We start from the raw sequence: 26091 nt of genomic DNA, 5'->3' as shown, positions 1-26091 counted from the left end.
CCTCACACCCGTCCTTCGGGACGGCAGCTGCATCGCGTGAGCGAACGCTTGGCTGCTCCACGCCGGAGAACGCCCAGGGCTGGTGCACGTGGCCCATGCGTGCCCCGTGACTCCTCGTCCCCTCTACAGGACTCATGGACCAGAGGACACTGCCAGGTATAGAGGGACCCCCACTAAGGTCTGACCCCTTTCCCCATCTCTCCTTGCTGTATTTTGCCCCCCAGATGAATTACTGCCTCCATTAGCGGTCCTGCCTGCTACAGGAGGGATGACCCAGTCGACACAAGGGGTCAAGCCTGGGCTGACGCGGGCAGAGGAGGAGAAATCTGAGACGAAGATTTTCCCTGGAAAGCTGGAAGGAGCTGAGTCAGGCCCCAGAGGGAGCGGGATGAGGGCAGAGCATGACCTTCCCAGCCAGCCGCACCTCACTCGGCAAAACCACTGGCCTGGAGACACCGGCACTTGCAGAGACGTGTTTATTAAAGGCACTAAAAGCACCGTGGCTACATCAGCGCAGCCTGACCGGAGGGTGTGGGTTGGGGGGAGGCATCGATGGCCCCAGGATGGCAGTGGCAGAGAGCTCTTTGGTAGGAAGCTGTGCCCAAGCCTTGCAGGAGGAGCTGTCTGGCTGGGCTGGCCATCAGCCCACGCTGCCAGCCACAGCTGGGCGATGCCAGGCTAGGGGTGCTGCCAGCCCCAGGGGAGCAGTGGGGCAGCAGGGTGGGGGGCATGAGGCACAGACACCCCCAGAATGGAACCAGGGCAGAAAGCCACCGCAGCAGTTTGGTAGGGGTGGCTGGTGGGCTGTCATGGTCAGGTCTCCAGCCCCAAGCACACAGCAGGAAGGTGGGGGAGAGTCAGGCAGGAGCTGGTCCTCACCCACTCAGGGACGTGTAAGGAGTATCCCTGCCCCAGCACTGAGCTGCCAGGCAGCAAGGGAGCAGCTCAGCTGTGGCAGACCCCTCCAATTCCTGCCTCAGCACAGTTGTGCCCACAATGCTGCGTGGCTCAGGGGCAGGAGATCCATGCAGCATCCCCTTCCCAGGGCTCCTAGGGCCAGTTGAGAAGCATATAGGAAGCCACCCAGCTATAAGGGGCTCTGGCCCCAGCACTGTATCTGGCTGGAGTTGAGCCAGGAGCTGCCAGGAAAGAGGCAGGAGCAAGGGATAAAGGGCCAAGGGCCCAGCCTGGCTCCCTGGGGCCAGGAGGGCAGGGGGAGAAGAGCATGCAGGGCCAGGAGCATGTGTGGACACAGCTGAATTCCCACCCCTCACACGTGGGAGAAAGCGTGGCTCTTGCACAGCGGCTTGTCCTTCTTGGAGTAGAACGTCTTCCCTTCCAGGTTGGTCTGGCAGATCTGGGGAGGAGAGTGCCGGTGATCAGGCTGGGGGGCTGAGCCTGCCTCTGGATCCCCCACAGCCCAGCAGTGGTGTCACACAGGGACCAGGGACCACTCCACACAGCCCTGGGGCACTGCCAGGGACCAGAAGGCTCAGAGCAGAGTCCCAAGCTCCCAGAACGGAGGCAAGTGGGAAAAATCTTGTGGCAGCAGTCCCCTGTGCTGCTGGTGTACCCCAGCCAGAGCAGGACTGCCAGGCAGAGGCACAGGCCCTGCAACAGCCGGGGAGGGAGGCACACTGCTCACCGCACAGACAAAGCAGGTGTCGTGCCAGCTGAACCCCAGCGCCTCCAGGAACCGGTCCCCAGCATCGATCTTGAAGTCACAGCCACGGCACTTGGTGCCAAACATCTTCTCATAGTCTGTGAGGAAAGGCAGAGCCCAGGTCAGCACTTCCACTGCACTGCTCATGCCAGGGGAGCAGGGCTGCAGCTCAGCCGGGATCCCACAGGCACAGGCTGGGGACAACTCTGCCAGCCTGCATCCAGGTGAGATAAAGCCCTGGACACACGGGAGAGGTGCAGGGTGGCCCGCCCACCACAAGGCTCCAGGGGGAGGAGGAGAACCTCATCTCCCAGGATGCAGCACTCCCTTTGATGTACATCCTCCCTCATTGCCATGGCAACATAGGAGGCTCAAACTACCCTGCAGCTAGGGAGAACCAGGATGGGGGACTCAGGGTGGTGGGATTGGGGTCTCCGTGCTCCCCACAGCCCAGGGGGAGCCCTGCAAAGCAGGGCAATCATGCCCCCAGCCCTATGTGCAGCTGCTGAGTCCCAGTGGTGCCCCAGGGCCACATGAGGTGACACATGGGGTCCCTGGGTCCTACCTCTCTCGCAGTAGGGCTGTCCCTCCTCCATGTAGAAGGCTCGGTTGCGGATGGGAGTTTTGCAGGCATTACAGGTGAAGCACTGCACATGCCAGGTCATCTTCAGTGCGTGCATCACCTCCTGGAAAGGAGCCACTGTCAGCCAGGGGCAGGACCACCAAGGGCAGGAAGGGACAAGGAGTGTCCCCTGAGATGGGACCAAGGTGGGAAGGAACAGAGCAAGACTCACAGCAGAGGGCAAGGACAGGAGATGGAGGGCAGGCTGAGGGACACTCACCCCAGTGATCTTCTTCTTGCACTTGGCGCAGGTGGGTGCGTAGCGTGTGTCGTAGCACTTGGGGCAGAAGATGGAGCCTTTCTCCTCAAAGAAGCCGCCCTCATCCAGCACCTTCCTGCACTGGCAGCAGGTGAACTCCTCGGGGTGGTAATAATGTCCCAGCGCCACCAGGTACCGTCCCCTGTGGCAGGACAGAGCCACATCAGCCACGCCGGGTGTCACCCAGGCCGCCGGTGTGGCAGCGGTAGCACCAGGGCTCACCTGATGACCTTGTTGCACTTGTAGCAGAGGGGGGTGCGGCCGGGCCCCTCGGGGGCCTGCTGGGCTGCCTGCACGATGGAGCTGCGGTTCTGCATGGGCGTCGGCGTGGCCGGCTGGCTGTGCTTGCTCACCACCGTGCTCGTCTTGTCCGGGGCGTAGCGCTCGGCAAACGAGGGGTCCACAGCCCAGGGTGGGCGGCTGGTAGGGCTGGGGGTGGCACTGGGGGTCCTGGGGGCTGTGTACACACACAGGTCTTAAGGACAGTGCTCCTGATCCCTTGGAAGGCCCTCCCTGAAAAGTCCAGAGATGTTTTGCTCACCCAGTCCTGGCTCAGTCTTCATCGTTGGTCCTGGGGACGGGTCCGGCACGGAGACCTGGCTACAGAACAAGCAGTTAATCCAGCCTGCCCTGCTCGTCCTCACTGCCCAGGGGGTGCAGGCAGGGCTCCCCACCCCAACAAGCAGGAGGGAGCTGGGCAAGCCCCCATGCCCAGTGATAGCTGGTTTAGTGATGAGGTACTGAGCCAAGGGGCTTCAGTCCTGCCAAGACAGCACCCCCAGGGTCTCTGGTACCCGCCGGGTTGGTCTGGGGAGTGGCAGGAGGGAAAGTTCTGCACTTCTCCAGGCTGACCAGGGACCCCAGAGACCATACAGACTTTGGCTGCCTACTAATGTGTGATGATCACCCCTGTCTCACAGGGGTGCAGGGGGACTTGGACATGACGTGATGCAGGGAGCCCCAGGGCCCAGCTCAGCAGCGCTGGGAACAGGCAGGGCAAGCCAGGGCTAAAGAGACACAGCCCACCAAAAGAGGGGGGACAGGGAGAGAGGGAGAGCCAGTGGCTCTGTACCTCTCCAAGACAAATTCAAAAAGTAGATGGCAACAAACCCAACTTTTATTTGTGTCAGAGCAAACTGGGCAGAGCTGGTACCCAAAGGCCATGACACCAGGGCAGGAGGTGTCACAGAGAGGTAAAGGCAAAAAATGGGGTTCTGTCCACCCCACTAAGTGGCTGCACAGAACTAGGAAGAACCCTGACAAGCTGGTGACATCCATGAGCTTGGCTGCCCTGCAGCCCCATGCCAGGCTTGCAGGACACTGTGCCCCAGGTACAGATGCTGCCCAAACACCACAACAACCCAGTGAGATTTGGCCAGTGCCATCAGCCACTCCCAACCCGCTGTTTCTGGAACACCACGGCGCAGCTCAGCATTGCCAGCTGAGGGGCAGCAATGCCCAAGGGGCTCTGCCCAGGACATGCAGCCCCCCAGCTCCTGCTGACACACACTCCCCTTACCTGGGCTTCCTAACAAACACATCATCATGATCCTCCACTGAGCGCAGCAGGAGAGAAAGGAGGAAACAGTCAGTCCTCACAGACCGAGGCCAGGGCACAAGAAGAGGGGAAAGGGAAAAGAGGAAAACCAACCTCTCCTCCCACCAACCCCTGCCCCAAAACGAAGCCCTGCCTGGCCACAGGGCAGACCAAGACCCCAGACTGGTGTCAGAGACCACACACAGCCCCAGGCAGCTCCCACTGACTCAGCCACCCCACAGGGGCCACACGGGAGCCAAACCAATGTTCCAGTGCCACTCCAGATTCTGCTGGATGCTGGCAGCCCAGGCAGAGTCCAGCACCTCCAGCCAGTGCCAGGCCCTTTGGGAACTCACTGCTGCTGTCTGTGCCCGTCAGCTGGGCCAGCCTGCGGAAGGTGCGGGACTGCGAGGTCCCGGTGCGGGGCTGCCAGTCCTCAGCGTCCTCTATCAGTCGCAGCTTCCCGGGGTTGCACCCAGGGGTACTGGGGTGCTCCAGAGGCTGCGGGGGCTGTCTGTGAGTGATAGAGGGCAGGAGCTCAGCCAGCACAAAGCACACACCCTGCTCTGGAACAGGGAAGCACTCCAAAAGGTGCCCTGGCACATGGCAACACCTCTGCCAGACCCTGGCACTCACCGCTGCTCCACCGTGCCCCAGCTGGACTCATGGGCATCCCTGTGGCATCACGTGGAAAAAGAGGTGGCACAGCAGTCAGTGGCTGACCCACAGCTCAGCCCATGCTTCCAATACGAACCCACAATCTCAGAGATACAAGAACCTCATGGAAATGCCAACAGCATTCACTGCTGACCAGCCTTGCAGCCATTTCATGACCCCACAAGATATCGTGCCCCAGGTACAGTGCCTGCCCTGCGACTCCAAAAATGCCCAGTGAAGTGTTGTGTCACCAGCCACCCCTACACACTGTGCTGCATATTGGCCTCCCCAGCTTGGTGTCAGCAGTGCCCAGCAGGTCTTGCCTGCACACCCATCTGGGGACAAACGATCTAGTCAGCGAGTGTCCAGGCAGGAACCTCCCAAGGTGAAGGTCAAAGCAGTGGCTGAGCACTGGTAGTGCCTGTTGTGGGGAGAGCACAGCGTGGGCTCTGCAGCTCCACCACCAGCAACAGGGCAAAGAGTTTGCCCAGAGTCATAAGAAGTAGCGATGCTGAGGGGAAATGACCCAGCAGCACTCACCCAGCTCTGCCACACCAGGCTCACAGGACAATGTGCCCCAGGTGCAGGTGTTACCCAGCACCTCCCAACATCCCATAGCCAGGTTTTCCCAGTGCCATCAGCCTCCTCCACTCCTTGTATGCTCAAAAGGCTAAGGTGCAGCTCAGCATCCCCGGCTCAGAGCCAGTAGTGCCCAGACACCAGGGACATGCAGCCTCAGCACATGCTCCCCTTACCTGGGCTTTTTAACAATCTCATCCTCACCATCCTCCACTGAGTGCAGCAGGAGAGAAAGGGGAAGATGGCATCAGTCTGCAGTGACTGATGCCCAGGAGAAGCAGGAAAGGAAAGAAGGAAAACCAACCTCCCCACCCAGCACCCCCTTGCCCCATCACACAGCTTGCTTGGCCATGGGGCAGAGCGTGGCCCCAGACCAGCACCACCATGAGCCCACACACAGCCCTGGGCAGATCTTGCTGGCTCAGCTGCCTCAAGGGGTGACTTGGGGCCAAAATCAAACTCCTGATCCCACATCACCCCACTGCCTCTCCCAGCACCCCAAAACAGTCCCACATTCCCAGCCAGCATGAGGCCCTACAGGAACTCACTGGCATCTGTGCCCGTCAGCTGGGCCAGCCTGCGGAAGGAGCGGGACTGCGAGGTCCCGGTGCGGGGCTGCCAGCCCTCAGCGTCCTCCAACATCCGCAGCTTCCCAGGGTCACACCCGGGGCTACTGGGGGGCTCCAGAGGCTGCCTGTAAGTGACAGAGGGCAGGAGCTCAGCCAGCACAAAGCACAGACCCTGCCCAACACTGCAGCACAGGGCAGTGCTGCCAAAGGTGACCTGACACACGGCAACACCTCTGCCAGATCCTGGCACTCACCGCTGCTCCACTGTGCCCCAGCTGGACCCATGGGAATCCCTGTGACATTGGAAAAAACAGCAGCACAACAGTCACTGTTTGACCATCCCTGCCATACCCAAAGCCCCATAGGGCATGAGCCACGTGGAAATACTGACCAGCAGCCTTGCAGCTGCTTCACAGCTGCACGGGACACAAAGCAGCAAGACCGGTTGCTGCCCAGCTCCTCCGAACATCTCCAGCAAGGTGCTGTGATTGTCACCAGCCACCCCTACCCAGGTGGGTGCTTGGGGCAGGACCCTCCCGAGGTGAGGGTCAGAGCAGTGGCTGAGTGCTGGCAGTGCCTGTTGTGCAGCTCTGAAAACACCTCAAGTCTGGGAGAGGGGACAGAGAGGGAGGGAAGAACCCCCAGCAGGCGAAGAGCACCCCCAGAGTGACTGCAAGCAGTGAGGGTGAGGTGGCTGTGGAGGCTGAGCCTGGCATGGGCAGCTTGTGGCTCCTGCTGCTGCCCCTTACCTGGGCATTTTAACGGGCTCATCCTCACCATCATCCACTGAGGACACCAGGAGAGAAAGGAGGAGATGCAGTCAGTCTGTGGCAACTGAGGCCCAGGCACAGCAGGAAGGAAAGGGAAGGGAAGGGAAAGGAAGGAAAAATGCCTTCTCCTCCCACTGCCCCCCTGCTCCAACACACAGCCCTGCCCAGCCACAGGGCAGAGCACGGCTCCAGCCCAGTGGGACCACCCTGACCCCAAAAAGCCCTGGGCAACTCCCGCTGGTTCAGCTGCCACAGAGGGCCCAAATGGGGTCAAAAGGAATGCCCGGCTGTAACAACACACCGGGGCCTTTATCCAGTTGCCCCAGCAAAGCTGGGCACAGCTGGGCAGTCAGCCAGTGCCAGGCCCTAAGGGAACTCACTGCTGCTAGCGCCCACCAGCCGGGCCAGTTTGCGGAAGGAACGGGACTGGGAGGTCCAGGTGTGGGGCTTTGAGTCGTCAATGTTCTCTAACATCCGCAGCTTCACAGGGTCACACACAGTGTCACCGGGAGGCTCCAGCAGCTGTGGGGGCTGCCTGTGAGTGACAGAGGGCAGGGGCTCAGCACCAGGATTGGACCCTGCTCTGGAACAGGGAAGCACTCCCAAAGATGTCCTGGCACGTGCCAACACTTCTGGCAGACCCTGGCACTCACCGATGTTGCCCCGTGCCCCAGTTGGACCCACAGGCATCCCTGTGGTATCAGAATGGTGGCACAAGGGTCAGTGTTTGACCAGCCCACCCCTCTCCATACGCATCCCTAGCCCCAGAGACACACAAGCCTTGTGGAAATGCTGACAGCATTCACTCCTGATCAGCCTTGCAGCCGTTCCATGGCCCCAAATGACATTGTGCCCCAGGTCTGGTCAAGTTCCCTACCCTGCAACTCCCGACACCCCCAGCAAGGTGCTGTCAGTGCCACCAGCCACCCCTGCCCACTGTGTCCAGCACACTGTGCTGCAGCTTGGCCTCCCCAGCTTGGTGCCAGCAGTGCCCAGTGGGTCCTGTCTGTACACCCTGCATGAGGACACCTCATCTGGGAACAGCCTGCCTGGCTGGTGGGTGTCTGGGCAGGAGCCTCCTGAGGTGACAGTCAGAGCAGCAGCTGAGCACTGGCAGTGCCTATTGTGGGGTGAGCACAGGGCAGAGCCTGTGGCTCTGCCAACAGCTTGGCTCTAGGAAGAAGGAAAGGATAGGACAGAGGGTGGAGGATAAGGAGAGAAGAAACAGCCACAGAGCAAAGAGATTCCCCTGAGTGACTGCAAGCAGTGAGAGAGAACAAGCCGCGTGGGTTGAGCCCAGGGTGGGCTCCTGCAGCTGCCCTGGCACACACTCTCCTTACCTGGGCTTTTTAATAAATTCATCCTCACCATCCTCCACTGAGTGCAGCAGTGCAGGAGAGAAAAGGGGGAGATGGAGTCAGTCTAAGCAACTAAGGTCCAGGAAAAGCAGTAAGGGAAAGGAGGAAAACCAACCTCTCCACTCACCACCCCCTCGCCCCATCGCACAGCCCTGTCTGGCCACAGGGCAGAGCACAGGCCAGACCAGCACCACCACGAGCCCACACACAACCTTGGGCAGATCTCGCTGGCTCAGCTGCCCTCAGGGAGTTACCTGGGGTCAAAACCCAAACTCCCAGGTGCTACATCACCCCACTGCCTCTCCCAGTATCTGGTTACCCCAAAACAGTCCCACATTCCCAGCCAGCATGAGGCCCTTTGGGAACTCACTGGCATCTGTGCCCGTCAGCTGGGCCAGCCTGCGGAAGGAACGGGACTGCGAGGTCCCGGTGCGGGGCTGCCAGCCCTCAGCGTCCTCCAACATCCGCAACTTGCCAGGGTCACACCCGGGGCTACTGGGGGGCTCCAGAGGCTGTGGGGGTTGCCTGTGAGTGACAGAGGGCAGGACCTTCAGCCAGCACAAAGCACAGACCCTGCTTCAGCACAGGACAGTGCTGCCAAAAGCGCCCTCACCAGACCCTAGCACTCACCACTGCTCCACTGTGCCCCAGCTGGACCCATGGGCATCCCTGTGATATTGGAAAGAACGGTAGCACAGCACTCAGTATGTGATCATGGCATAGCCCATCCCTCACAAATGCACTCCAGAACTAGAAGTTGGAGACACTCAGCCAGCTCTGCCCTGCCATCCTGCAGCCGCACGCCAGGCTCACAGCACATTGTCCAGTTGCTGCCTCGCACCTCCCAATACCCCCAGCAAGGTGTTGTCAGTGCACCAGCCTTCTCCAGATCCCTTTTCCTCAAGAAGTGATGGCAGAGCTTGGCCTCCCCAGCTTGGTGCCAGCAGGTCATACCCAGCACAGGACATCTGGTCTGGCCAGTGGGTGACCTGGCAGGACCCCCCCGAGGTGATGGTCAGAGCAGTGGCAGAGCTCTGGCAGTGACTACTGTGGGGTGAGTGCAGGGCAAGCTCTGCAGCTCCACCAACAGCTCGACTCTTGGAGAGGCAGAGAAAAAACAGCAATAGAGCAAAGAGCTTCCCCTAAGTGACTGCAAGCAGCAAGAGAGAACCAGGCATGTGGGCTGAGCCTGGTGTGGACACCTTGTGGCTCCTGCTGTTGCTCTGGCACACGCTCCCCTTACCTGGGCTTTTTAACAAGCTTGTCCTCACCATCCTCCACTGACCATAGCAGGAAAAAAAGGGGGAGATGGTGTCAGACTGGGCAACTGAGGCCCAGAGACAGCAGAAAGGGAAAAGGAACAGGAAAAGGAAAAGGGCTCCTCCCACTGCCCACCTGTCCCAACACACAGCCCTGCCTGGCCACGGGGCAGAGCACAGCCCACACGAGCCCACACAGCCCCAGGTAGCTCTGCCTGGCTTAAATGCCCCAATAGGGCCAAAACCAACACTCCACGAGGCACCAAAGCCTTTATCCAGCTCCAGATTCCCCAGCAAAGCTGGGCAGTCAGCCAGTGCCAGGCCCTACGGGAACTCACTGCTGTCTGCGCCCACGAGCCGGGACAGCTTGCGGAAGGAACGGGACTGGGAGGTCCAGCTGTGGGGCTTTGAGTCGTCAATGTCCTCTAACATCCGCAGCTTCACGGGGTCACACACAGGGGTGCTGGGGGACTCCAGCAGCTGCGGGGGCTGCCTGTGAGTGACAGAGTCATCTGTCAAATCTGACAGATCTCTGGGCCTGCCCCGCACCTTCCCCAGCACAGAATCACAGCACACCAGTAGCAGAGATGCCACACTTTGTCTTACTGCTCATCACCCAGCTCCTCCCTCGCAAAGGCTGACTCTGGAATGACCACCACCATTCCTGGCGATTTGAAACTGGCCCCAAGGGCCATAAAGAGAAAGGACAGAGCAAGAAGAAGCCAAGGTCAAAAAACACCATCAGGGAAGCTGGACCACAGCCGTCTATGGCAGTGCCACCTGGCCCTGGGCACAGTGCCCAGCACAGCCCATCAGCCCTTGCCCAACACAGCCACATCTTGGGGAACAGGGAATGCATCACACACAAGGACACTCCAGGGTCCCAGCATCTGGCAGATATAGGCAGCTGTTCCCTTTACACTGGGGACAGCTTGGTGCCAGCAGTCACCCACCCACATGGGCAGAGCAGCGCCTGCTGCCCATCCCCAGGCTGGCCCTGCCCCGGAGGACAGGGCACTGGCAGGGAAGAGGCATGCAGGGAGGATAGAGAGAGCAGGTAAAAGGCTTACTGACTTGTCAAGGCTCAGCACCTGTAAGGAGAGGGAAAGAGAAAGGGAAGAGAGAAAGAAAGAAAAAGGAAGGTGAAATTAGACCTGCAGCACCCAAGAAGTTTCCAGAGTTCACCTATGGCTTGCATTAGTCCCTCTATCCTTGAGTCTCACACCCAGCTCACCCAGGGCTGAGAGAACGCTGGGACACAGGGGCAGATGCCAGTGGACCAGACTGTGCTCCCTCAGTCCCCAGAACAGCCCTTGATGCCCAGGGCACCCCACATCCCGCCCCATTGCCCAGCTCCTGGCCACTACGGCAGCTCTGGCAGAAGGAGCAGGGACCAGCAGCTGCTGGACACACGCAGCAGAGCCGGGGGAGAGCAGTGCGGCAGAGCTGGAGGCCATCACTCTGCCCAGCCCTTTCCTGCAGCCAGGGGAACAGCAGGACTTCCCCAGGCAGGCATCGGCCTGTGGTCACACACAGCCACCGTGTCCCTGCCACTGCAGATGCCAGCCAGTGTCCTGCTCCAGCCACCGTGTCAAGCCTGGCAGGAGTCCCCACAGGCTGACACATCCCTGAGCAAGGGACCGGCACGAGCGTGGCTGTGTGTCCCTGTCAGTGTGCAACACTTCTGTCATGTCACCTCAGCACCAGCCACCGGCGACTCCGGCACGGGCACTGTCACCCGCTCCCACCCAGGGTGCCTGGCATGCAAGGCGCAGCAGGGCTGGGCAGCAGGCTGCCCCCGACGCTCAGGGAGCAGCACGGACAGCAACATACCCGTTGTGCTGGGGGGTGCAGGCGGGCGCCAGGGGCGCGTACGTCACGGGTTTCGTCACCAGCCCGGGCCGCGGGTTCGGAGGTGAGCCGGCCCCGAAGGGCCGAGCTGTTTTGTTGAGGGCGGTGCTGGGAGCGAAGTTATATTTCAGGGGTTCAGAGCAGGGGAGTGAGTCCTGAGCGAGACAAAACACACAGACACGGGCTCACACGTCAAGCAGCATGCAAGGGGCAGCCCTGGGCCAGGCAGCGCAGCAGGCAGCCAGGTAGGAAAGCTGGACAGCACGTGCACCTTGGAGACCAGGCTCTGCCAGGCTGGCACTCGCTCCACTGGGCACCTGGCCCAGCGACAGCAGGTCACAAACCCAGCCTGAGGGTCATTTGAAGATTAGTAGGTGCCCTGGACACTCGCTGCTGCCTGTGGCAGGGCGGTGGCATGCACAGACGCTGACTGCAACCGTCCCATGGCACAAAGCCGAACACATGCAGGTGGCTTCTGCCCAGGAGCCACCAGTCACCAGCCCCAGCCCTGACTGCCTGTGCCAGAGCACTCCTCAGCACTAGCAAACATGCTGCTGCACCTGCCCAGCCTCCTCCCCTGTGCTGGCCCCTCTGTATCCCTGCCCACACCCAGCGCCAGGCAGGGGCACAGACAATCTGGGCCCAGGCACCTACTGCACAGATCCCGCTCCCTCAGATCCTGAACAGTGCCAGAGGTCAGAGCTGTTCCTCCAGCTGGGTATTCTAGACCTCCAAACACACCCCAGCACCCTAAAAGCCCCAGGAGCAAAGTCCATTTGTTTGACTACACTGAAATTCCTTTCCCCTGAGATGAGGCTGAGCTGCCACTGCGGCACCAGGAGCAACACGTACCTTCTGCGGCTTCCCCAGCTGGTTCTGGGCTCTGCAAGAGAGGAGACAGATGGGCAGGTACTGGAGCTGGCCCAGACACCACCGGCATGCTGGTACCCCAGAGATGCAGCACCCAACCAAGGGGAAACATGGCCAGCTGGCACTGCCCTGTGCCTGGCAGTCAGGTTAAGCCTTATCCAGGCAAGCAGAGCCCTTGGACACAGCCAGGGACTCTAAGTAAGGAGCAGTGATGCTGGGAGATGGTGATGCCAGGAGGCAGCACTGGGCAGAGGGCCCTGACTACGCTCCAGTCATCCCAGAACCCCATGTTTGAGGGACCCACGATTCCTACCTGCTCAAGGTGAGGCAGAGCCTGTCCCCACAGGCACGGATCCTGTTCTGGGCCTCGATGTGTGTCATGGCACTGGTGCTCTCCCCGTCGATGTACAGCACCCAGTCACCCACTCCCACGCCGGCCTGGGCAGCCTTCCCACCCAGAGTCAGCTGCAGGACAGAGAGAGTTAGGGAGAGCTGGAACAGCCAAGCAGTGACATGGGAGCAGAGGGACATTCTCGTGAGGGCAGGGGCCTGCCAAGGCCCAGGATCTCCAGCCCAGCACAGGACACCACAGACCTGACCCAGGGGAAAGTGGGGGACCCCTAGATTACTTCCCATTTCCCAGTGAATGAGCCTAGAGCAGCCTCTTCCCTTTGGCAGCAGCAGAAGGCAAAGCACTTCTCCAGGGCACTGCCCAGCCTCTGCCCTCTGGCACGGCTGGGGACCCTGCCAGCACCCCAGGGCCTCATCGCCGTGACGCCAAACGCAGAGGCAGCGCTGCCTCAGCCTTGACAAGTAGCCCAGCCACCCCTTGGAGTCATCCCTGTGGTCCCGGGGCAGGAAGAGAGCACAGTGACTCAGGGCCCGTTAGGCAGCCCACATCTCAGCACAAACCACAGGCATGTCCAGCCCTTCGCCTGGGGCGGGGAACGACAGGGGAGGCACCCCTTGGGCACTCCCCCAGCCGCCCGCGCTCCCGTCCCGTTCCCACCAGGCACAGACATTACCTCATTCCCACAGAGGAGCAGGAGCCCTCCCGGGGCAGGGAGACACCCGCCCCCACCCACATGGCCTCACTGGGACAGCCGGGAGCACGGCCACGAGTTCCCCTTCCCGGCCACGGTGCCAGGGATGCGCCTTGCCCCTGCTGCAGCTCCATGGCACGGCTGTACGCCAGCCCCACGCTGGGAAGTGGAGGCTGCCCTCCCCTCCCACCAGGGATGCACAGCCAGAGGTGAGCAGGGCCTGGAGCACTGCACACAGCTCCCAGGCACTGACAGACAGACAGACAGACGTGGGCAGGCTGCAGCCATTCCTGCTCCTCCAGCATGGAAGAACTCGAGGCGCTTGGACCCAGACCAAGTATTTCCTCAAGTCCTGTTCGACATGAACATAAAAGGAGCGAGCCAGATTCCCAGCACTGTCAGAGGGCTGAAAAATCCCTGCCACTGAGTCCCGGCCCCTCCTTGCAGAACCTGGCTCGGCCCGGAGCCACACACCCCTTCTCCAGGCCAGCACCAGCCCTCCATGCAAGGCCAAACACCACATAGGGGCTGGATGTGGTCCAGTTCCACCTGCATCCCACTGCTATTCCCAGCAGGACATGGGTACCCCCATCCCATATGCCCACACTGCCCTCCCGTTCCTCCTGCCTGGCATGGGAGGGTGCCCCCAGCAGCAGTGATGCCCCCAACTCCAGACCATGCTGCTGCAAGCCCCAGCTTGCTGCCCTGGAGGGCTAGGGAAGGGACTGAGTGGGTTTGGAGGCAGGAGCAGGAGTTGGGAGAGGTTTTCACACAACTGCCCAGGAAGGGGAGAGCATGTCAGGCTGCGTCATGAAGCCTCACCCAGCCGGGTCAGCACTTCCCATCCCCCTCCATGCCAACGTGCAGGAAACCCCTTTGACAGGTGCCAGCTCAGCCTGGAGCCATGGCAGTGCCAGCCCTCCCACTTCCCATCCAGACCTGTTAACCAGGACTTCCTTCCTCCCCTCTCCACCCACTCTTTTGCTCCCTGCACCTCCATCACCACATCCAGAAAGGTGCTCACCTACTGCCCTGTCCAGGACAGAGCCTCCCTCAGCACATCCTTCAGTGCCTTCCAGCCCAAGTGTCTCTCCTCTCTCCCAGCTGGCAGGTGCCAGGCTGTGCCATGCAGCATCCAGCTATCGGACTGCAGACCTTACCCCGGCTCCAGCACAGGGACCACGGCTCACAGCCTGCCCAGCCAGGGTGTCAGCAGCCTAGCAGAGCCCCGTGCCACAGGAGGTACCTGTCAGAGGGCCATGGTGGCACCTCTTTTGTGTGATCAGTGAGCTGAAACAGCCTCACTGCTCACACAGGAGTGCCACAGCAATGGACACTGCTGAAAGTCAAGCCAATGGACACACCATTGCTGCCCTGTGCTGCCCACCCCTGCAGACTTGCAGAGCAGGGCCCCCCTGCAGCCCACAAAGCCAGGGCAGGATGCTTCCTTCCAGCCTGCTGTGGCAGGGCCAGCTCACAGGAGGCAGTGGCCAAGGACAGCAGAGCAGCATGCTCTGGGCAGGAGCAATGGGTCTGGGGATGCCTCTGAAGTGCAGAGCAGCACAGGCTCACACCTTCCCATCAGAGCACATTGCCCTGCATTCAGCCCAGCCTCACCAGAGAGCCCCCAAAGCTGGCTGCATCCCCTGGCAATCTCCTCACTGCTCCTGCCCTGCCCTGGACGGCAGCACTGCCCAAGCCTCACCAAGCACTGCTTCACGAGGCCCCTGCCCCAGGCTCTGGGAGGCTCCTCCATCCGACCAGACCCTTTGTTAAGAACTGGCTCACAGCCAAGAGAAACATTTTTTAGAGAATAAACTCGCTGGAGCCGTCTCTGCGTGCTCAGCAGAGATCAGCAGGCCCCGGGGCAGCAGCACTGGCGACTCCAGGCTCACACAGTGCCCTCAGGGCCCGTGCTCCGTGCTGGGATGCTGTGAAGATCTGTGCCCTCTGGGACTGGTGTGCAGTGCCCGGCTTGTGCCAGGGGCAGGTCCCCACGCAGCACAGCACTCAATGCCACGAGCAAAGCTGCCCTTTGAGATGCAGCCTCCGTGCCAGCTGCCCAAGCGCCAGCGGCACAGGCGATGCAGTCACATTCCAAGGCTTATAAGGCAATTGCGTGGCCAAAGCCGTGGCCAGCACCCGCCCAGGGACGGGGACCTGCACACATCCAGGGTCAGACTCAGGGACATCACAGCGGGAGAGGCTCAAACCAGCAGCCTCAGGCACAAGCAGCTGTGGCACAATGGCTCTCACTGGAGAAACGGGAGAGTTGTGTCAAGGGATTCACATCCCTGTGCAGGGAGCAGTACAGCTTCCTCCTCTCCATGCCCATTTCAGGAGTGACCTCAGGCACAGAGCTGGGAGCTGTGCTGTAGAGAGGAGGGCAGAAGGGCACTGGCTAGGTCCTGGGATGCCAAGCCCACTGCTGGGATGCAGAGCAGGAAGCCAGACCCACATCTCAGAGAGCAGATCCCCTCCCACTGTGGTGGGCACACTCCGGAAGGGGCCTCCCCTGCCCCCCTCTGCAGAGGCTGTGCAGAATTTCACGTTTCTGCTTGCAGCTCTCTGCCCGGAACACCCCCGTGCTGGGCTGCAGCTGATAAGGGACCAAGGAGGCTACGTGGAGCCAGGCAGGGCAGGATGCAGGGCCCCAGCTCATCTACATCCCCCGTACAGCTCTGCCTCAGCCACTGCGGCCTCCCTCCCACGGAGGCAGGAGAAAGGATGGGTGTCACCAGCCTTGCTTTCTCTTACCCTGGAGATGGAGAGCGGCATGCTGAAATCCTTCCCTCCCTGCAGCCTGAAGCCCCAGGGCGCCGGCCCATTCAGCATCACCTTGTAGGACTCCATGTCACCCATCTCTGCAAGGGAAGAGGGTGTGATCCTGTGTTAGGGTACGTGGAAACAATGCAGGGAGAGCAAGAAGAGGGCTCGGTGCCTGACAGGGTAGGACAGGAGACAGGTCACGTTTCCAGCTGTAACTCCACCCTGACTATCCTACACTGTGGTTAGAGACGCACCCCAAATCCATCAGCATCTTCTCCAGCAACGTCAGCGCTGAGGGGCCCAGGCTAACACTGACTAGTGCCAGGGAGCCAGGCACAGCCCTCCCACCCACAGCGGGGTGTCTGTGGGCTCTGCTCTCCTTCTAAACCTGGGATGTGCTCTCCTGTGCAGCACCCCAGGAACTCCAGCTGCTGAGAGCCCAGGCTGTTCAGACCACAGAGAAGCAACAGCAGGTATAAAAGGATAGGAACCAGAAGCATTTTTGCCGGATGAATTATCAGCAGCAACACAGGAGCTGCGTGATACCACCCGAGGCGCCTGGCAGAGCAGCCAGGCTGGCGCTCCGGCAGCCGGCCGAGCAGATGCTCCCTGGGAGCGAGCCCATCTCCGGGGCTTCGGCAGGAGGGAATCCCGGTGCTCCCCTGCCTGACAGCTGTCAGCCGGCCAAGGCTCCGGACAGATGGGCCAGCACCAGCCTCTTGCCACCTTTTACCTGGAAGAAGTCGTCAGATCCCCACAAACGGCCCCAGGACCTTCCTCCCGAGGGCGGACAGGGCCGGCTGCGGGGCTCCCCACGCCTCGCACGGGCCGGCTGCAGGGCCGGGGGCCAGCGTGCCCCCGCTCTCCCCGGGCCGGTGCGGGCTATATAAGGCGTGTAAGACGACACCAGCCCGCTCCCCGCTCGGGAGGGCCGGGGGAAGAGCTGCGTGTCAGGCATTCCCGGCGCCCGGGAGCCGCGCAAGCCCCAGCGAGGCGCCGGGACGGGGCGGCCCGGAGTGGGCGGACAGCCCCCACCCCTCCCCGGCAGGACAGGGCCCGACTGCACCGGGGGTCCCCGGTGTGCAAAGGCTGGGCAACCCTTCTTACTGCTAAGAAGCCCCACCCTGACCCGCGGGGGGCTCCAGGACCCCTCCCCATCCCACACCGCCTCCCCTCCCGGGGATCGGGGACGCCGGCTCTGCCCCACACGGGCCCGACCCTGACCACCCACCTTCCCTATAAGTTAGGCCTCCGTCCTCCACCCCTCACGCCCCCATCCCCCCGGCAGATGACGGAGCCCCCCGCCACGGCCCGGCTCCCCGGACTCACCCGCGGCCAGCGGGGCCCGGCGAAGCGGGCGGGAGCGGTGCGGTGCGGGCCGACACGGGACTCGAACCCGGGCACCGCCCCCGCCCAGCCCGGCCCCACCGTATATAGGAACGGGAGGGGGCGGAGCCAGCGGGCGCTCCGGCCAATCACCGTGCGCGCCCCTGCCGGCCGGGGGGCACGGCGGTGCCCCCTGGCGGGGAGGCTCGAGCTGCCCCCGCCCGGCCCCCCCACTCCCCTCAGCAGCGGCGGAGCCGAGTCCGGGAAGGGCCTTTATTGACCGAACGGCACCCACCGGCAGCGGCCACATCAAGCCCAGTCCCGCGCTCCGGGGCTCTCCCGGCTCAGCAGCCGCACCAGCTTGGCCCGAAGGGTGCTGTGAGGCTTGTGCGGGGAGCGCCGTGACAGCCCCTCCTGCCCTCCGCGCCCCCAGCCCGCGGCCCGGGGGTTCTGTGCCATGGCGGCCCGGTTGTCATAGAGGGGCCCCCCCTCACTGCTGTGGCCCTCGGGGGCCTGTCGGCAGCCCAGCTCCCACTGCCCTTCCTCCTCCTCTTCACGGGCTCCGGCAGGATGTGGTTCTGCAGTGAAGATGTTCTCGTAGAGATGCTCAGGGAGCGGCTTCCCCACGGCCCAGGGCTCACCAGAGTCTGGCTGCCCTGGCACAAAGAGGGGCTGCTGGCCCCGGGCGATGGAGGCATAGACGATGGGGCATGAGCCCTCTGGCTCTGATGGGCTGAAGTGGAGGCAGTTGGCAGGGGGGTGGGAGGCAGGCTGTGTCACCCCCAGGGCTGCGCTGGGCTGGGGATCATCATTCCCAGGCCCCCAGGGCTGGGGCTCAAAGCCCTGTGCAAAGAGCTGGGGGTCAGGGACACAGAAGAGTCTGGGGTCTGGGGTGTCTTTGGCCTGCTGCTGGCAGGCAATGGCAGCAGCCACAGCCCGGCAGAGCTCAGGGGCCCGTGGGGTGCTGAAGGTGAAGGTGCCCTCGCCGGAGTCACTGCGGCGGCCGGCCTCAAAGGAGAAGACAGCCTGCAGGGTCAGAGATTAGGGTGAGGGGCTGCCACCCACCCTGGGCAGGCAACAGCTCCAAGAAGGGAGTGGGGGACTCACCTGATCCTGGCCAAACTTGCGAAGGAAGGTGTAGGGCCAGGTGAGCAGGGGCTGGCGGGACTGGGGATCCTTCAGCGTCAGGCTCTGGGGGAGAGCTGAGAGCAGGTAGTGCCCATGCAGCCCACAGCGGGTGGCAGCGTCTGTCTGGACCACTAGCACCAAGAATTCAGTCACTGCGGGAGCCAAACAAGCCAGTGGTCAGCACTGCAGCACTGAGCTGCAGCCCACCCCAGCCCTATTTACCACCCCTGCACGTACGGTCCTGCATGGACGAGTAGAGGGAGTTCTCCTCCATGGGGACAGCAGGGCCGGGCTGGGTCCTGGCACTACTCGGCACTGTCTCTTTTGCACCCTGAAACAAAGGGACCGTGAGTAGGACCTGGGATGGGATGGGGAGCACAAATCCCCTGCCTGCCCTGGAGCTTCCCAGCTCACCCAAATTAGGGCTCTTGGCTCTGCCAGACCCCTTGGTACCTGGAAGGCCAGCTGGCAGAGCTGGGTGATCCATTCATCGCGCTGCTCAGCTGCCAGCACATAGCTCTTCTCTGTGGTGGTGAGGTAGAAGGCGGCGGTGGCTTTGGGGCAGCTCTCTGTGCCCGCCGGGCCCACAGAGACGCAGTCGGAGAGGCGGATCACCCGGCGGGCACACCGCTGCAGGGACGTCTTCTCTGGCATCGTGCCATCATCCCGCACATCAAACTTCTCCATGCGGGCCACGCCGGACGGGCTGGCGGCGAACAGCTGGGCTCGCATCTTCCTCCAGGACCTCTAATGCGTGGAAAGGGGAAAGGCAGGGAAAAAACGGCTCAGTGAAGAGCTGGCCACTGCGTCTGGCAGCACTGCCCACCACACAGCACCAGCAGTGCTTGGGAAGAGCCATACAGGGCACGAGGGGCATAGGGGAGTGCCGGCCTGCACGCGGCAGATGCTGTTGGAGGGCGTAGAGAACTGGGGCCAGCGCAGACCCCTGAACTGTGGGGCAGGGCAGGCCCAAAGCTGGGCTGAGGGGGGCCTTGGCCCGAGCAGGCTTGGCATGGCTCACTGGGTGAGTCACACTCCCGGCTCCCTGAGCACCAGGTCCTGCTCTTTGTTCCCTGCTGCAAGTGCTGGCCTGCCGACCTGCAGCTGAGCTCTCAAGCTGTTCTCAGGACAGACCCTGATGCAAATTAAAGCCATTTTGAGCTGCTGAGGCTCCTGCTGACAGTCTCACATCTGCTGAGCAGCCCGCTTCCTCCCAGGGGACCTTCTGCACCACCAGCATCTTCCCAGTCTGTCATGGGATAGTGGGGGCGCGTGCCACCACGTACCTCAAAAGTGCAGCAGAGCCTCCACCCCACAGGAACCAGATGCAGCCAAGCACCCAAAATACCCACCACCCCCAGCCCACCTGCCTCCTCCATGGCAGGGCACCAGCTCCTCACACACTGGGCTGCCTGCTGCACTTTCAGGGCTTGGTTCTTGTTCAGCAGGGATGTCAGAGTGATTGGAGCCCCGCATATCCACTGAGAAGCCCCCAGGACATGGCCACCCTGCCATAGTGTGACCTGTGTGCCAGCAGGACCTACTTTGCCAACACCCCACACCTCCCTGCAGCTGGCCCAGCCCGGGGTCCTCTCATCATGTACCCCATACCAAGGGCACAGAAGAGCAGCCCAAGCCATGAGGGTGTCGCTGGATGGTGCTGGCCCCCAGGACCAGGCCCACGGAGGGCACAGGGACACGTCCCATGTGCTGCGCCAGGGCCCTGCTCCCACACACACAGAGACGCTGGAGCTGCGCCACATTAACGCCTGTTTATTCTTCCATTGCGGCTCACGCGGTGACCAAGCAAGAAGGACCCAACACATGGCAAGCCAGAGTGGGTGCCCACACAGATGAGCCCCCTCAGCCGCAAGGGAAAGCCCCACTCCTGGGGCTGCTGAGCCCAGGGCTGCCCCAAGGACAGCTCCAGTGGGTCTGGCTCCAGTCACCCCTTCCCAGGCTGCTGACGGCCCAGTCCCAGGCTCAGCATCGTGACAAATCAGGGCAAACCCTCTACCAACCCCAAATTCACGCTTTACCTTTCCAAATTTCGTGTGCTGCACATAGAGGATCCCATCCTTCACTGGTCTCTCCATGGGCCCAGTTCACCCTGGCAGCCAGTACAAGGATCAGGGACAGGGGCTACCCGCAGCAGAGAAAATGTGACTGCTGCAGTCGAAGGAAAGGCATGGGGCAGACTTCCTTCTCAGAGAGACTTCCCCTTTTCGGGGTGTGGGATGGGGGGCAGAGGCTGGGCCACAGGAGGTGTCCATGTGCCCGCCCTCCCCCTCACAGCAGGGCAGTGGGGCATAACGCGGGGGCAGAGCACAGGAAGCACCTCGGGGAGCGCCTGACGTGAGCACAGCACGCTCCACCTCACCCTGGCTGCATCCTCCCAGCACAGGGAGACGGGAACAGCCACCCAGTGACAATGCACAGGTGAGGAAGATGGACCCAGAGAAACTGGGTGGGTTTGTGAGGAGCAACACAAGACCCTGACCTGACCTCACCACTGCAGGGGGCTGGCAGGGGCAGCAGGCAGCTGGCCAGACCAGTCGCCCCACCTGGGGCTTTCTCTCGCCCTGAGGCTCCGCTACCTGCTTGCCCAACACACCGCTGATGTAATGGGCTGTTGCAGCACAGCTCCATACATTTCCTTCCGGGGCAGGAGCTTCGTCAGGCTGAGCTGACAACAGTCCCAGAGACAAAAATTCTGGAAAAGTGGCCACAGCAGTGCAAGACAGGCCCCTGGGCTGAAAGGGAGCCCAGGCCCATCCAGAGGCAGCACACTCTCCAGGCTAGAAGTCCATAGAGCTGTGGGCCAGGTAGTCCTTGCGGCCGATGTTGCTGACTTGCTTGGTCTGCATCGCCTCCAGCTTGGGGCAGTCAGTGATGCGATGGCCCAGGCCGCCACAGAAGGCACAGCCCCGCTCACCTGCAATGGGAGGGACAGGGTCAAGGCCAGGACAGTGCCACGCCAGGACTGCAGACCCCATCCCAGAGCAAAGGGGCTACACCAGTGTCTCCCCAATGATGTGGCACTGGGAGCTGGAGGGTCCTGTCTGGAACCCAGGTTTCGCAGCAGCCCCATGGGGGTCCCTATGTCAGCGTGGGGTCTCTCACCTCCGATTTCCAGCATGGTCTCATCCCCACAGTGCAGCACCTGGAGCACAGGTGGCACCTTCTGCTTCGCCTCCAGGAGCAGAGCCTTCAGGTCCATCAGCACCGACTCGTCTGGGGGCAGAGACACAGGTCAGGCAAAGCCATCCTGCTTGCTCAGAACAGCCCCTTGCCCCTGCCCAGCTGCCTCCTCCAGCCCCCAGCCCGGTGCCGTTCCTCACCACAGGCCTTGTTGATGAAGGTGGTGGCGATGCCGGTGTTGCCGGAACGGCCCGTACGCCCAATGCGGTGAACTGTGGAGACAGGGACGGGATCAACCCCGGTGAGCACAGTGTGACAGTCCATTCCTGCCCCAAGACACTGCAGAGACAGGCACAGAGCCTTGCTGGCCTCCTGACCCCTCCCACAAGGCCCAGTGCCCACCATAGTTCTCAATCTCCTCTGGCATGTCATAGTTGATGACGTGCTGAATGGCTGGGAAGTCCAGGCCCTTGGAAGCGACGTCAGTGGCAACCAGGACATCCTTCTTCCCATCCCGGAAGGCCTCAATGGCTTTTGTCCGTTCTTCCTGATCTGCAAAGGCCCAGCAGAGAAGATCAGTGAGGGCAGAGCTCCCAGCTTTACCTACTGCAGCAAACATATGGCCTCAGGCAGCCTTTCTCCCAACAAGGGAGCAGAGGGGCCTCTACATCCCATAGGGACCTGCACTGTGTTTATGTTGCTTATTGCAATGTACAATGCAGAGCTCACTCCTGACATTGCCACAGCCCTTCCTCACACCATCAACAACTGCTTCAGGCTGGCCCCTTCCATGGCCACACACATTCCTGGCAGGAGGGCAGTCACACCAGGAGCCCAGGCCTCTCTAGGACCCTCACTGACCTTTCCCTCCATGGATTGCCACAGCTTCCACACCCTTGAGCAGCAGGTACTCATGGATTGCATCAACATCTGCCTTCTTCTCTGCGAAGATCAGCACCTGTGGCAGCACAGGCATCATATCAGAGCCCCTTCTGCAGGCTGGCACTGCTGGCACAGCACAGCCCCCTGAGGAAGCCCATTCCCTCTTGCTGAGCAGAGCACACAGCACTGCTGCTCCCAGGACTTGCTCATACATGACATGTGGCTCAGTCACACGCCCACTCTGTGCAGGAGGTCCCCCCTGCCAACTCCCCCCATGCCCCAGCATGACTGCACTGTCCCCAGCATACTCACAGGTGGAGGGGTCTTCTGCAGGCACTCCAGCAGGTACACCATCTTGGCCTCCTCTTTCACATATTCCACCTCCTAGGAACAAGCAGAGACATGGGTCAGGCAGCGGAGGAACTGCCACTGCTTAGCCAGCTGGGAAGGATGGCCACGAACACCAGCTCCCCAGCAGAGAAAGGAATTAAGTGCCCTCATGAATGTTTCTGGCCTCCCACACAGGCACGAGGGAACACCCAAACATCTCACCTGCACAACATCCAGGCTGGCAGCACCTGCTCGCCCAACATTAATGGTGATGGGCTTCACCAAGGCACTCTTGGCAAAGTTCTGGATCTTCTTGGGCATTGTGGCACTGAAGAGGAGGGTCTGCCGCTGGCCCTGCACAGGGAAGAAGCCTTTTGCACTCACCCTACCTGGCATATGCAGGACTGAGCTTCAGGGTGCTCCTGTGGTGGCACCTAAGTTCAGTACCTTGAAGTAGGAGAAGATGGTGCGGATGTCCCCCTCGAAGCCCATATCGATCATCCTGTCAGCCTCATCCAAGGCCAGGTACCGGCAGATGTCCAGGCTCACCATCTTCTTCTGCAGCAGGTCCATCAGGCGCCCGGGGGTTGCCACCATCATGTGTACCCCACTGTGGGATGAGGGGAGGCTGCAGTCAGGCCCTTGCCATTCCTGCCCTATGCAGGACACCTCCCTGGCGTGCCACTTTCACCCCCATGCTGTCCTGAAGCCAGGGTGCCACTCCTTAGCCCCCTGCCAGAAAACAGCAGCTGCAGCCCCACGGACTTCCCCAGAAGTTCTTACTGTTTGATGGTCTCCATCTGCTCCTTGACAGACATGCCCCCGATGCAGAGGGCGCAGCGCAGCGGGGGCAGCCCATCCTCCTGCAGCAGGCGGCAGTAGTACTCCAGGATGCCGTGGGTCTGCCGGGCCAGCTCCCGCTGCGGACACAAAACCAACCCATTCCTGCACCTCTGAGCGGGCAGAATTTAGGATTGCCACTGCAAGTCAATCCCAGCCTCCTCCTGGCACTCACCGAGGGACAGATGATGAGTCCATAGGGTCCCTCTCGCTTAGAGAACGGCAGCCTCTTCTCCTGCTCCAGGCAGAACATGATCACCGGGAGGGTGAACACTAAGGTCTTCCCGGAGCCAGTGAAAGCAATGCCAATCATATCCCTTCCTGAGAGGCTGCCAGAGAAACGGGGCCGAGGGAGAGGAGGAACATCATGGAGCAGCTCAAACCTCCCGGACTGAGCAAGGTGACAGAGTGATCTGTCACCAGGGAAGAGAGCCTGATCCACACCCCTGAGTGGGCTGTGGGAGCAACAGCTCTGTACTCTGGGATGGGGACAGAGCACTCACATTGTGGGGATGCCTTGGATCTGTATGGGTGTTGGCTGCTGGATTCCTTTTTTCTTCAGGCCTCTCAGGATAGCTGTCAAGAGAACAAAGGACAACACCATGTTCATGACCTGAACTATTTCCTCTCTTTTCCCACTCATGTCCCAGCAGCAGCTCTTCCCACCAGTGACAAACACTCCTTGGGCCAACAGCCAGGAAAAAGGTGGGATCCCTTCCAGGCTCCTCTCCTGGCCTACCTGCTGGGAACTTCATCTCCTTGAAGCTCTTGATGGGGGGTGGGATGCCCTCCCCCTCCACCAGGATGTGGTACTTCTTGCGTACACGGTCGTGCCGGGCCTCCGACATGGCCAGGATGTAGCGAGGGGCTCTCCAGCTGTGACAGAAACAGAAACAAGTCATGACACAGAATGAGGCCAGGGCTCCACAGCCAGCAGCTCCCATGGAGGAATTCAGGGGAATTCCCTGTTAGGCTCCAATATCCCCCCAGATATAACAGGTAACCCCAAGGGGCTCCATGGAGTGAGCACAGGAGCAGATCTGAGCCAGTTCCACACATCAAACCTTTCCCAAAAATCTCAGTGAAAAGTGCTGAGATAACAGCTGAGAACAGCCTGTGGGTGCTGGATGGAACACACCAAAAATGTCTGGACACAGCTCAATCACCTCCCTGACACTGCCTCAGAATCACTGAAGTTGGAAAAGACCTCTGAGATCATCGAGTCCAATCTTTGATCAATCACCACCTTGACAATGCTGCCTCGAGCAGCACTGGCTCCAAAGCTCCTCCAGACTCTTTCTCTGTCTTAGTGACCTCCCAAACCTGAACACCAACCCTCAGGCCTTGTAGTTTAACATAAATGTCCTTTGTCAAGCCTTACTGTATACAAAACAACATCCAATGTGACTCAACAGCGTTTGATTTTACAGATGATGACACAAAGCCAGTCACTCAGGCAAAAGAGCCACATTGCTCCTGCAAGACTCTGTGGCTTTTAGCTCTCTTCAGCCACAATGAAGTGATGTTTTCAGAAGGGCAACTTCTGAGCTGTGCTGTGAACCTTACCTGGTTTTGATGGGGTCATCATAGGTGATGCCTTTGGCCATTTCCTTCACCGACATCAGAGCTGCAGAACAAAGATGAGCAATGAGAGCAAACTCTCCACATCTACATCAACCTCACTGAGAGCTACCTGGGCAAACAGTTTGGGAGATCATGTCTGGAGGCAGAACAGGAGAAGCAGCAGCACTGACAGCCCCTCTGGCACAGGAACACCAAGTGCTGCTGTGCCCAAAGCCCTGTCACAGCTAAGCCAGGCAGTGCCAGCTGAGGGAGCCATGGTCATCTCCAGTCCCACCCCTGGGTATGAGCATTCCCAAGACAGGGAATGGCTCTCCTGCTATCCTGGGAGCTCCAGAGACAGATCTGAAACACAGAGCTCCCACTCACCTCGGCCCTCTGCCACGCTCTCCAGGATCTTCTCTTCCTCCTTCAGCTGCTTCTCCTTAGCTGACTCCTTCCGAGCTGGGGGAGATCCAAGAAACAGTGAGGGGGTTTGCTGTCCCCTGAAAGCCACCCAGTCCCGCCACCAGCTCCTCCCTTACCTTCCGCCTTCTCTTTGAGGTGCTGGTGCTGGTCCAGCAGACTGATGTTGGACTGCGGCCCCAGCGGGATGTCATCCTCGTCCCCGCGCTGCTCGCTCCCGCTGTCCCGCTGCTCCTCCTCCGACACCACCTTCCGCCGCATCTGCAGCAGCTTCTGCAGCTGGAAGGACGCAGATCGAGGCGGAGTGAGCGGCCTCGCGGCGGGAGCGCCGCTCGGAGCCCTCCCTGGGCAGTCCCGTTACCCCATTACCATCTGTTGCTTGCGCTGCTTGACGGGCACGTAGGGCACGTAGTCATCATCATCCTCTCCGGATAGGTCGGACGTGTCCGCCGGCTCCTCGCGCTGCCTCTGTGGGGAGACACGCGGTGAGGGGAACCCGGGGCGGCACCGCAGAGCGTGTGGTACCGGGGGCCGGGCCCACTCGCACCTTCCGCTCCGCCACAGCCTCCATGGCTCCTTCCCGGAAGAGATACAGGAAGTGACGTCACCCCCACGGCGCCATCGCCTAGCAACGCGCAGAGCGCGCCACTGG

At 61.2% G+C, this 26091-nt stretch overlaps 3 protein-coding genes across 16 annotated transcripts; all 3 read right to left on the bottom strand.

Annotated features, from left to right (window-relative positions):
- Window positions 1–458: 458 nt before the first annotated feature.
- PDLIM7 (PDZ and LIM domain 7) lies at window positions 459–17239 on the bottom strand. Of its 14 annotated transcripts, none has more exons than XM_063413286.1 (26): window positions 17136–17239; window positions 15795–15901; window positions 12308–12459; window positions 11977–12007; window positions 10348–10364; window positions 9880–9951; window positions 9612–9766; window positions 9258–9294; window positions 8645–8683; window positions 8385–8539; window positions 7997–8033; window positions 7310–7348; window positions 7037–7191; window positions 6636–6672; window positions 6141–6179; window positions 5866–6011; window positions 5494–5530; window positions 4718–4756; window positions 4438–4595; window positions 4064–4100; window positions 3086–3144; window positions 2767–3001; window positions 2506–2686; window positions 2229–2349; window positions 1646–1761; window positions 459–1357 (listed from the first exon to the last, which is right to left on the bottom strand). In XM_063413286.1, the coding sequence occupies exons 2-26, from the start codon at window positions 15897–15899 to the stop codon at window positions 1271–1273; spliced, it is 2286 nt and encodes a 761-aa protein (XP_063269356.1). In that variant the 5' UTR covers window positions 15900–15901; window positions 17136–17239; the 3' UTR covers window positions 459–1270. The 14 variants fall into 14 exon arrangements, with proteins under 14 accessions (XP_063269356.1, XP_063269357.1, XP_063269358.1 ...); XM_063413287.1 differs by lacking the exon at window positions 17136–17239 and adding an exon at window positions 16540–16677; XM_063413288.1 differs by lacking the exon at window positions 7310–7348.
- Window positions 17240–17397: 158 nt separating this feature from the next.
- On the bottom strand, window positions 17398–20356 carry DOK3 (docking protein 3). Its single transcript, XM_063413186.1, has 5 exons — window positions 20300–20356; window positions 18714–19007; window positions 18498–18591; window positions 18240–18412; window positions 17398–18158 (listed from the first exon to the last, which is right to left on the bottom strand). The coding sequence occupies exons 1-5, from the start codon at window positions 20354–20356 to the stop codon at window positions 17442–17444; spliced, it is 1335 nt and encodes a 444-aa protein (XP_063269256.1). The 3' UTR covers window positions 17398–17441.
- Window positions 20020–26056, bottom strand: DDX41 (DEAD-box helicase 41). Its single transcript, XM_063413185.1, has 17 exons — window positions 25987–26056; window positions 25809–25907; window positions 25559–25718; window positions 25404–25478; window positions 25020–25080; window positions 24193–24329; window positions 23957–24029; window positions 23629–23782; window positions 23397–23533; window positions 23061–23223; window positions 22836–22967; window positions 22596–22667; window positions 22263–22359; window positions 21804–21953; window positions 21602–21673; window positions 21384–21494; window positions 20020–21195 (listed from the first exon to the last, which is right to left on the bottom strand). The coding sequence occupies exons 1-17, from the start codon at window positions 26008–26010 to the stop codon at window positions 21059–21061; spliced, it is 1854 nt and encodes a 617-aa protein (XP_063269255.1). The 5' UTR covers window positions 26011–26056; the 3' UTR covers window positions 20020–21058.
- Window positions 26057–26091: the final 35 nt, after the last annotated feature.

The sequence above is a fragment of the Prinia subflava genome, chromosome 16 (assembly GCF_021018805.1).
Source record: "Prinia subflava isolate CZ2003 ecotype Zambia chromosome 16, Cam_Psub_1.2, whole genome shotgun sequence".
In the NCBI taxonomy this organism is placed as follows: Eukaryota; Metazoa; Chordata; class Aves; order Passeriformes; family Cisticolidae; genus Prinia; species Prinia subflava.
This window is presented reverse-complemented; position numbering and strand designations above follow the sequence as displayed.